The 11,942-nt window shown below is 44.4% G+C and overlaps 1 protein-coding gene across 1 annotated transcript; it reads right to left on the bottom strand.

Annotated features, from left to right (window-relative positions):
- Positions 1–6,675: 6,675 nt before the first annotated feature.
- Positions 6,676–11,176, bottom strand: LOC102424371 (60 kDa heat shock protein, mitochondrial-like). The gene is given in 2 exon segments (XM_014447590.2): positions 6,676–7,663; positions 9,920–11,176. Coding segments are annotated over 2 exon segments (1,716 nt in total). The 5' UTR covers positions 11,036–11,176; the 3' UTR covers positions 6,676–7,063.
- Between the last annotated feature and the right edge of the window lie 766 nt (positions 11,177–11,942).

The raw sequence follows: 11,942 nt of genomic DNA, 5'->3' as shown, positions 1-11,942 counted from the left end.
TGCTGACTGGTCACAAAAGACACATCCTGGGACTGATTACAGGCTTATCCTGCCTCTCGCTTTGAGGTCTTGCCTGCTGAGCAAGCCTTGAGGTGAACACCCTAAATGGGCGAGTGAAATCCAAGAAACTATGACACTATTTTTTCTGCCAATTATTTCAGCCACAGGAGACAGTGATGGAGGTCCTGAGAATGTCTGTACACAAAGATCACACAAGCCATAGCCCACTGACCATTTGTGGATAATATTCTAAAGAGGTGCTTTTCATCTAATTTACTCCAGTCTTTCCCACTCATTATTAACACAGTGTTTCTGTACTAATTGTGGTTCAATCTAAACCTCAGTATCTTCAGAGGCAGAGCTGCCTCAAACTGATTGTCAAACTGCAGTGGGAAGACCAGGGAGGGTTGGGGGGCAGGAGGGAGGGGGGTAAGAGATCAACTGAAGGACTTGTATACATGCATATAAGTGTAACTAATGGACATAAGACACTGGGGGGTAAGGGAGGGCAGGGGATTGATTGTCAAGGGCGGGGGGGAAAAAGGACACATATGTAATACCCTTTGTAATACTTTTAGCAAAAAATAAAAATTAAAAAAAAAAAGAAATTAAGATTCAGATTTCTCACACAAAAAAATAATAATAAAAAAAATAAACCTCAGTATCTTACAACAAATGACACCAGGCTATAAAATTTTGCACATGGTGGCACATGACTGCTTTAAAAAATGTGGAGAAGTGCCCTAAACACTGCTGTGAATTATGTAATACATACAGTGTACAAAGCATACAACTTATATTGTTCACAGAAGCAATACAAAGGCCTCCTTTTCTGGGTGACCATGACATCACCAATAATAGAGGAACCAGACAGCAAATTAAAACCACAAAGTCATGCACACTTTCTCTCAAGGCCTTGGTCAGCAACACAAAATTAGTCAATATTGGACAAAGAGTAGTTTTTGCCATCAGGCAGTGCCGTCCAAAAAACAGAAAGTTTGGCATCCCACCACATGCTTACCTCTCCATGCTGACAGATCACTACTTTCCTTTCAATCATCCCAGGCATTAAAAGCACCTTTACAAAAAGAGAGCATAAAAAGAACAGAAGACAGCAAGAGGATTGCAGGTTGGTGAATTGGAACGTGAAACAATTCATCACGGCCTAATGTGAGACTCACAATGTCCCTGAAAGTGGTAGCACTTCTTTGCTGAGGATGGAGGCTCTGGACGAAACCTGGGTCAGGTCAATTCTCACGTCAGAGAGAAAGAATGAAGATCCAGCCAAGACCTTGGATTCTTCATAAATTTCTCAAGCACAAGGGAGAACATAGAGTTCCTTTTCCCTAAGCACGCAGGGGTGGTGACTGATGCACACTGTTCAGGTGATCCAGGTGGTAGAGGAGGTCACTTCAGCCACAAATACTCACAGTGACATCAATGAGGTAGGAGTCCTCGGCAAGTTAGCAAGTGCAATGCAGCCCCTTCAAGCCTCACTTGTACCTCAAACTTATGAGGAATTCTGTACAGTGTATGTTCAGATAAAAGGGGTTTATATTCAGGCAAATGGATTTAAGTCTCCTGCAGTGTTGTAGAGTGAGAAAGATAAAACTTCCCCTGCACATTTAAGGCTTTGCTCCAATGTGAACTCAGATGTCTAACAAGGCTAGGCTTTCTGCTAAAACATTTCTCACATTTACTACACTCATGAGGCCTTTCACCAGTGTGACTTCTGTGGTGGTCCATGAGCGAACGCCTTTGCCTAAAGGACTTTCCACAATCACTACACTCATACAGCTTTTCTGCTATATGAACTCTATGGTGTAGAATGAGGTTAACCTTTCATCTAAAGAACTTCCCACAATCACTACATTCAAAAGGTTTTTTGACAGTGTGAATTCTCTTGTGTTTAGAGAGGTCACTGTTTCTCCTGAAGGACTTGCCACAATCAGCACACTCATATGGCTTTTCTCCAGTGTGAACACGGTGGTGTTCAGTGAGAAGGGAGTTTTGCCTGAAGTACTTTCCACAATCAGTACACTCATAGGGCTTTTCTCTAGTGTGAATTTTTCCATGTTGAATGAGGTGAAAGATTCGTTTAAAAACTTTCCCACATTTGTCACACTCATATTTCACTTCTCCAGAGCAGGCACCCTGATGATGAACAACTTCTGGTTGTGGCTGAAAAATTTCCCACAGTTGCAATTCTGGGGAAGACTTTTTCCACCAACATAGTCCTGTGAAATCTCACTTCCACTGTGTGGCTCCTCAGTGTTGAGAGGGGCCTGGTGCTGGAGAAGCCCTGACATGGCTGGGAAGACTATCCCAACCTCCCTATTAGTTGAAGGCACCCAAGGTAAGTAGAAGCTGCACCTGGTCACAAACGAGGCCCTGTACATGCCTTCTTTCCAGGGCTTCTCTCTACGGGAATCCCTCTGTTGCTGGTGAGGGTTTGCATTTAAACAGAAGTCTCTCACACACGTGTCAATGAAGAAGGCTTTCTGCTCAAAGTCTGCTGCTCGTGACTCACTCAGGTGCAGAATATCTTTTAAAACAGACACACCGCTTACACAGATGGGTCCTCTGGGATGCTGGAGCTGTCTCAGAAGCCCTGAATGGTGACTCTCCTTGTACACATACACTCTGCTCAGAACAGACCTCCTCCTCATCTGTTTTATGCCAGCAACCTGAAAAGAGAGAAATGAGCAGAAACTGAATGTTGACTGTGGTGACAGGGGAAGTTCCATTGGCAAAGTGTTTTGCACATAATATATGGGTTCTATGCAATTGTCTGAAAATAAGAGATGTGCAGGAAGGATTAATAAGCAGCTGCTGTAAAGGTCTGGGCCTTTGATGGTCACAAAACAGGGAAGACCTCACCACAAACATGACACACACATGACAAGGACCACGTGGAAGAGAAGATGCATCTCCAGCTCAGTCCTCTGCTAACAGTGCTCAGCAAGGCTGTTCTGCTGATGAGAGGGGCAAGCTGTGCAAAATGTTAGTTATGTCTTCTTCCAAGTAAAATTCAATAAACCAGTATCAGGGATTCAAGGACTACTTAATCATGTGTACCTCATAACACATGTGCAAGTACATGTAGGAGACTACTGCACAGGGAGCAAGGCAGAGGGACAGGTAATGCAAAAAAGTGACAAAGGTGATAGTAGCCATAAGCCAGGAAGTCACAGATGAAATGCAAGTCAGCAAAGTGTCAAGTATGGAAAAGAGGAGGTAGAAATGGGGTGTAGCCATGGCACTTGCCCCTAAACACTTTTGGAAATTAAATTAGCTGGTCCCTGGTACCATCTGACCACCACCATTATGTGATACCTTCCCCCCAGTTGTCACTCAGCATGGCCAGACCTCCTCTGAGACCATCTTGCATGTTCACTCTGTAGGGAACCAGGTTTCTCCCTGATCTTCTACTCTACCAATGAATAAACCCTAACTATTCCAAGTATTAATCAAAGACAATGGAGGAGAGCAGCCAGCTCTGGCCCAGAGCAATTTGGCCCGCAACAATACTCAGTTAAGATAATAGAGCGGGGCCTTGACTTACGAGTTCAATTCATTCCGTGACGGAGCTCGTAACTCAAATTACTCGTATGTCAAATCATTAAAGTGAACGAGTGAGATATGTGATGCTGGGCTGATGTTGTGGTGTTCACTGTGACGTTCGCTGCGCCAACTAGCGGTGGGGTATCTGAAGCTGGCTTGTAACCCGAATTTTAGCTCGCAACTCAAAGCAAAAAATCGGCTGAGAGACAGTTTGTATCTCGAAAAACTCGTTAATCGGGACACTCGTAAGTCAAGGCTCCAGTGTATTACAAACAACAACTGGAGAAGGGTCTTAAAAGAATAGCCGATGGCTCATGTAAGTGAAGAACATAACCTGGCACAGGCTGTCATAAAGCACCTTTCCCTATAGGAAGGGGGAAGAAGTGAATAAATGTCCATATTGTCACCCTCCCAGGGAGAGGAAGAGGAAGATGGAACCCATTAAGCTGCCTGTAAGACTCCCACTTTCCATAGACTTTTGGCACTTTTTGAGGAAATGGGTGTCAGGGATGTTCCTAGGTCCATTGGTCAGGGCTCTCCACACAGCTCAGCACCAGCAGCCACAGCACATTTGACAAGACAGTGATGGAAATTAGCAAAACCCATGGTCTGGCTGTGGGAGAGAGAACGCTATGTTTTGAGAATAAAGGAAGAAAAGGCATCACCTCACAAAACTGGTACAATGTGAACATCTTACCTACAGATGAGACAAGTGCAAACACTTCCAGCATCACATCATGAAGTCTCTGAGCCTCATCAAGGAGCCCTCACTCCTCCTGAAAGAAGGCAATGGCCACGTCCTCAAAGTCCATATCCTGTCATAATGGAGACAGTTCAGTCTAAGATCAGCTTCTCTCCTAGGTTTTCTTTCATCATAGTCCCCACTCTCCATATCCATCTGCTCCCTCTAATCCCACATCACAGAAAACAGCAGGCCTTGCATCCACCAGTCACTCTCTCCTTATATTCTTACTGATAATGTGTCTTCCCACAGCAATAAAGCAGATGCCCAGATTGATTATACCTGACCTCAGGGCCTCACATTTAGGATCAAAGCAATGGGTGTCAGCAACATAGGGAAGATAAATGTTGGCCATGAAGAGAGATGTGAGTGATTTGACACTGGTCTTGTGGGGCAATATCCTTGTTGTCCAACAAAGTCTCCCTCCAAGACTCCAAAAACATGGCGTCACTTGTCACCTTTTCGATTCCAATCCTAAGGTGCTAAAGCCAACACTTTGCACTACCTGTTCCACATAATTCTTTGTATCCCACTTCTCTCATACACGTTCATTCCCAGAGTCACAACTTCAAAGGAGAGAGAAACACATATACACAATGAAGAGGAGGGGATGTTCCTAATCACCTTCCTTTCAACATTCTAACTCTCCTCCTCTGCAATGTATTTCTCTCTTACCTTTCACCCTTCCCCAAGCCAGTAGAGATTTTCAAGCCCAGGTGACATTGATGTATCCTATCCGATTCCTATTGATCACTGCATTAGCCAAACAACAACAGGCAGGTGTGCACCTATATGACACCTAAATACTGGAACTGGCATGTAGCACCACAACACCCGTCGTTTCAGGAATTACCCTAAAATTCTACATATTTTATCATCCAGTTATCACCAGAAATAGACTCAACCTTCAATCCCTCTATGTCAATATCAGGGATCAGTGGCTATGAATTCACCCTTGCCGGGGTTCTTGTCCCAGCATCAAGAAGGATTCAGGAATCTGGAAAAGGCGCTGTGTGTAGTTGACATAGGAATCCAGAGACTAATAAAGAGTCTGGAGATGAGATATAATTTTGAAAGGCATTGGGGGTCAGAGGACCTTCAGCTAAAGGAACTGAAGACTCCCTCCTTGTCTAGGACCCTTGCTTTTATTAACACAATTTGTCCTAAGGAAGGTGGAGATAATGCACTTCAAAGGGTACAGAAGCATTGTCAGTTTGGGGAATAGCCTACGGCTGTACAGGTGTTTGGCCAGTAGGAGGCAATAACATGTAGATTGAGATGCCTTTTAGCTGTTTGGCAGCCACAATCAGTTTCCTATTCAGGTTTGGGGAAATGCCTTTAGCCATTCCCAGATGCAGGTGACTACATGTGTGACTCAACCCAGTTGAGTCCCCAAGTTTCATCAATCTTTTGATGAAACTCTTGAAATTATGACATGCTGGAATTGGTTTATGGCACACATTCCCTCTCCAACAGCACATTACTCCTTCTCCCACATCTGCACTCCCGTAGCCCCAGCTCCCATAGACATCTCCTTGGTCTTAGTCATTACTCAGCATGTGTGTTCCAGAGACTGCATGGTAAGTTCAAACAGCAGAATGTACTAACCTGACTCTCCTTGCTCCACAGCCAAGGCACAGCCTTCAGTTCTGCTATCAAGGCCTCCCTCCCAAATTGCTTTTTCCTTCAACCTCACCTATTGAGAATCACAACAGATCTCAGTTATCCAGAGCCCAACTCTACTGGTGCTGCACTTGATGTCCTTTCTCCACTCACAGCCTTCAGTACTCAAGCCTCACTGCCTATGGTCCTCTATCCCATGCCCAGTGATTCTCACCGATGCCCACTCATGCCCATCAGCAAATCAACCAAACTGGATGCAACAAACCAGGCCACACAAAGGGTCACAAGAAATCCTGATGAGTGTTTAAGAAGTAAATATGCACCAGCCACAGTCTCACCTTTTTTGAATTACTCTTCCACCTCCAATTAATAAAAGAAAAGGTGATCTACAACTGTACCCTGCCCCATGGTCTTTACTATTTTTTTAAGTAGTCGTCATCTTTTTTTAAAAATATATTTTATTGACTTTTTACAGAGAGGAAGGGAGAGGGATAGAGAGCTAGAAACATCGATCAGCTGCCTCCTGCACACTCCCCACTGGGGATGTGCCCGCAACCCAGGTACATGCCCTTGACTGGAATCGAACCTGGGACCCTTCAGTCCGCAGGCCGACGCTCTATCCACTGAGCCAAACCGGTCAGGGCAGTAGTAGTCATCTTGAACTACTCCTCAGAGTTCCAGATGGTCATGAACTGGTCTCCGATACCAGTTCTCTGATACCATATCTCATATCCTAATAGGAAAAAATAAAAGATTTTATATTTCTCATGAACATTACTTTTCCCACTATGACTTTCTACATCTCATTTGATGGTGCTTTCATACCTTCAGGTGCTAAATCCAAACCTTTACATCATCGCTGATTCTCCAATTCTTTTTTTTTTTTAATCAGGAACGTACAAATGTATTTTTATTCAAAAATACAAAATAAATTATCTCTAGGCATGGACAATGACAGCAGTAAATCATTGTATGTTGTCAACTGAAACCAGTTGGTTAGAGTGATTTTCTTGAACATCAGCCAGCCTTTTCTTCAGTCACTTCCTTCAACTGACTTCTCTGAAGTTATAGGTGAGGAGATGCCCTGAGCTTCCTCTCAGTCCTCAGTAATGATGGTAAAGCACTATTACAGGGCTAGAACATGCTGCCTCCCATCCCTCCTCCCATGCCACCCATCCCACCCATCCCAAGGTCCTTCTCCTCTTTGGGAATTTCTGTGACCACAACTTCAGCTGTTGTTAACAGAGAGGCCATGCCACCAGCATCCAGTAAAGCAGTTCTTACAACCTTAGTTGGATCAATGATTCCTTTTTCCACCATATTCACAAAATCTCCAAGCATGGCATCATAACCAATTTCTGAGGAACTTTGCATAATTTTCTCAACTATCAACAATCCCTCAACACTGGCATTCTTAGCAATGGTCATTGCAGGAATTTTTAGTGCTTTCTTAATAATTTCTATACCAATTTTTTGATTTTCATTAGTTGGAGTTAATGAGTCCAAGGCTGGAATGCACCGAAGCAGGGCACAGCCCCCTCCCAGAACAATGCCTTTCTCCACAGCAGTTCGGATAGCACTGAGGCCATCTGTGACTCTGTCTTTTTCATTCACTTCGATATCACTTGTCCCACCAACCTTCAGCACAGCTACCCCATCTGAGAGTTTGGCCAGGCGTTAATTTAGTTTTTCCTTTTCATATTCACTAGTTGTGGTATCTAACTGCTCGATGATTTCTTTTTTTAAAATTAAATCTTTATTGTTCAGATTATTACAGTTGTTCCTCTTTTTCCCCCAATAGCTCCCCTCCACCCGTTTCCCACACCCCCTCTGCCCTTACCCCCCCATTGTCCTCATCCATAGGTGCACGATTTTTGTTCAGTCTCTTCCTGCATCCCCCACACCCCTTTCTCACCCAAGAATAGTCAGTCCACTCCCTTTCTATGCCCCTGATTCTATTATAATCACCAGTTTATTCTGTTCATCAGATTATTTATTCACTTGATTTTTAGATTTACTTGTTGATAGATATGTATTTGTTGTTCATAGTTTGTATCTTTACCATTTTTTTCTTCTTCCTCTTCTTAAAGGATACCTTTCAGCATTTCATATAATACTGGTTTGGTGGTGATGAACTCCTTTAGCTTTTTCTTACCTGTGAAGCTCTTTATCTGACCTTCAATTCTGAATGATAGCTTTGCTGGATAAAGTAGTCTTGGTTGTAGGTTCTTGGCATTCACCACTTTGAATATTTCTTGCCACTCCCTTCTGGCCTGCAAAATTTCTGTTGAGAAATCAGCTGACAGTCGTATGGGTACTCCCTTGTAGGTAACTGACTGTCTTTCTCTTGCTGCTTTTAAGATTCTCCCTTTGTCTTTTGCTCTTGGCATTTTAATTATGATGTGTCTTGGTGTGGTCCTCTTTGGATTCCTTTTGTTTGGGGTTCTCTGCGCTTCCTGCACTTGTAAGTCTATTTCTTTCACCAGGTAGGGGAAGTTTTCTGTCATTATTTCTTCAAATAGGTTTTCATTATCTTGCTCTCTCTCATCTTCTGGTACCCCTATAATTCTGATGTTGGTGCGTTTGAAGCTGTCCCAGAGGCTCCTTAAACTATCTTCGTATTTTTGGATTCTTTTTTCATTTTGCTTTTCCGGTTGGGTGTTTTTTGCTTCTTCGTATTTCAAATCTTTGACTTGATTTTTGCGATCCTCTAGTCTGCTGTTGGGGGTCTGTATAATATTCTTTATTTCAGTCAGTGTATGCTTAATTTCTAGTTGGTCCTTTACCACAACCTCGAGGATCTCATTAGATTTCTTGAGGGTCTCATTAAGTTTATCAGCGGTTTCTAGAAAATTCTTGAAAAGCCTTAAGTGTGGTTTTGAACTCTATATCCAGTAGTTTGCTTTCCTCCATTTCTGTCATTTGTGTCCTGTTCTTTGTCTCCGCATTTTTTTATGCTTCACTGTGTCGATAGAGTGTCTTTCTGTACTAGGTGTCCTATAGGGCCAAGTGGTTCAGCCTCCCCAATTACCTGAGGTAGACACTCTTGGTGCACCCCCTTGTGGGCTTTGTGCCCAGTCTTGTTGTAGTTAAGCTTTGATTGTTTTAGGTGTCACTGGGAGGAATTGACCTCCAGACCAATTGGCTGTGAGAATCAGCTGTGTCTGCAGTGGGAGAACTTCTGTGCTGGAGACACCCCTCCGGGCAAGACTTGCTTCAATGGGGCTTTGGTGCTCTCTGAGTCTGCCTCCTGAGTGTGTCCTTTATGAATCCGAGGAGCTGAAATCTGGATGGTCCCACTCTGACCACCGGGCACAGTGGCTCCTGGATCTCTAAGGAGGTGCTAATCTAGCCTCTGCCTGAGGCTATCCAGCAGGAGCCAGCTGTAATGCAATGCAAGTTGTCCTGGAGCCTTGGGCCAGCTGCAGTTTGTTAGGTAATTATCAGATTGCAAAGGGCCAGGCCTTTCATATGCAAAAGCCTCCGTGGCTTGGGCAGGGCAGGGTCCCAGGGGATCAACAGGGCGGAGCGAGCAGTTATGGCTGCTCTCAGTCCTGCCCTCAGAGGCCCTGCTTCTCAGTGTTCTGGCAATCACTGCAAGCACCCCCGACAGAATGCTGCCCTCGAGTTCTGACCGATGCCAGACAGTCCAGTTTCTCCCGTATGAGTCTGGGTCCCCAGAGACTCGCCCGGAACTGGAGCTCAGAGCTTGAGACTCCCTCCCGATTGAAAAAGACAACCATGTCCTCAGACGCCAACCCTCTCCGCATGCGCCTCTGTACCTCTGTATTTTACTTCCGCACCGCACCTCCTCTGAGTCTCAGTATGCTTTTCTCTTTCCTTCTAGTTGTAGAATTTCCACTCAGCCAGCCTTCCTGTGGTTCTGGATGATGTCCGTTCCGTCTTTTAGTTGTATTTTTGAAGTGGTTGTGCGAGGCAGCAATCTCCAGGGTTTACCTATGCCACCATCTTGGTTTCTCCCTTGATGATTTCTTGAATACGTTTTTCAATCTGAGCCTTGTCACCTTTTCCCTTCAAGAGCATGGCGTTGTCATCTTTGGTCACAACGAACTCTCCAACTTTTCCTAAGTCATGAGGCTGAATGTCTTCTAGGTTGAGAGTCAATCCTTCTTCTCCCAACATAGCACCAACAGTAGCAATAGTCATATCTTTAAGCTGGTTCTTCCTATTGTCCCCAAAACCTGGAGCTTTGACTGCTACAACCTGAAGACCATCTTTTAGCCTATTCAAAACCAGTGTACTGAGAGCGTCTCCATCAACATCTTCAGCAATTATGACCAGTAGCTTGTGGTGAGCATTGGCAATTTCAAGAGCAGGTACGAAGGACTGAACACTAGAAATTTTCTTTTCAATCAACAGAACGTATACATCTTGGAATTCCCATTTCTGACCTTTTGCTGTATTAATAAAGTATTGAGAAATATAACCTTGATCAAACTTCATGCCTTCAGTAATTTCTAATTCATCATTCAGTGTTTTTCCATCCTTTACAGTGATGACGCCTTTCCTTCCAACCTTTTTCATTGCATCAGAAATTATGTTGCCAATTTCTTTGTCTCCATTTGCAGAAATTGTAGCAACCTGAGCTATTTCTTCAGGGGTTGTCACAGATTGCTTCTTAAGTTCAGAAATTACAGCATCAACAGCTAACATCACACCTCTCCTGATTTCCACTGGATTGGCACCTTTGCTGATCTTCTCAAAGCCTTCCTTGGCAATGGAGCATGCCAGCACAGTAGCTGTGGTGGTGTCATCCCCAGCCTCTTCATTTATATTATTGGCAACAACCTGAACAAGTTTAGCGCCAATATTTTTATATTTATCTTTTAAGTCGATGGACTTTACAAGGGTCACACCATCTTTTGTTACTTTGGGACTTCCCCAGCTCTGTTCAATAATCACTGTTCTTCCCTTTGGCCCCATAGTAATGGCTACAGGATCAGCTAAAAGGTCGACACTTTGAAGCATTAAGGCTCCAGCCTCTGCACGGAATTTTAAATCTTTGGCATAAGCCCGAGTGAGATGAGGAGCCAGTGCCCTGGACACAGGCCTTATCTGGCGAAGGACTGTGTGTAAGCGAAGCATTTCTGCTGGGCAGCGGCAGGGCGTGCGGGTGGCAAGGTGGATGTAGGCGGCAAGTGAGGGCTAATCGCTGATTCTTACCTCTCTCTCCAATGCTGAAAATAAGAAAATCCAAGTTGCTACACCTAAATCATTAATCCATAACGCAACTGCTTTTTCCACATCCATAACCACCACTGTGCTCCAGTTACCATCACACTCACCAACACTATCAGAGCAGCTTCCGTCCTGGGCTTCCTACCACCGTCCTCACACCCATATTGTGCATCATGCTGCAGTCACAAGGCGTCTAATGAGACCTGGGACAGGTCACCTGCTCTACTGCTCCAATTACCCCAATGATCCCATCACCAGCAGAACAGAAACTCAAGTGATCACAAAGCTCCTCTGGACTTGATTCCTGTCCCACTGTTTGCAGTTCCTAGTTTTAAAAAATGGACACCTGTTCTTCCCTGAATCAGCTTAGTCTTCACTTCAAGCCTTTGCACATTCTGGAACCTATGCATGGAAGGACCTGCCACACACAATTCCACTGGTTGCCAAAATCAGGTGCCACTGTTATGACCCTTGACCTGGACTTAGGGTTCTGGGTGTAATGCCCAGATTTCAGGATCCCCAAGAAACCACACCAGGGAGCCAGCCATGTCCGATGCAAAACCATAAGAGTCTTTATTCAAGCCTGGGCTTGGCTCCCCTACCCTCCTTACTGACGCAGCAGCAAGTGGTAGAGAGAGAGAACTCTGTGTGGAGAGAGGTTTTATAGGGGGGTTGGAGTAAGGGGAGGAGAAAGGACTGTGGGCACTGCCAATTGGGCAGGCACAAGTCGGTGTTTTGTTACACAGGATGTGGTCATATCTATGGCAACTTCCCTTGATTGTCATTGGTTAGTTTAAAGAAGTCCTGGGTGTGG

The sequence above is a fragment of the Myotis lucifugus genome, unplaced genomic scaffold (genome assembly GCF_000147115.1).
Source record: "Myotis lucifugus unplaced genomic scaffold, Myoluc2.0 scaffold_683, whole genome shotgun sequence".
In the NCBI taxonomy this organism is placed as follows: domain Eukaryota; kingdom Metazoa; phylum Chordata; class Mammalia; order Chiroptera; family Vespertilionidae; genus Myotis; species Myotis lucifugus.
The sequence above is the reverse complement of the archived record's forward strand: the minus strand, read 5'-3'. Positions and strand labels throughout refer to the sequence as shown.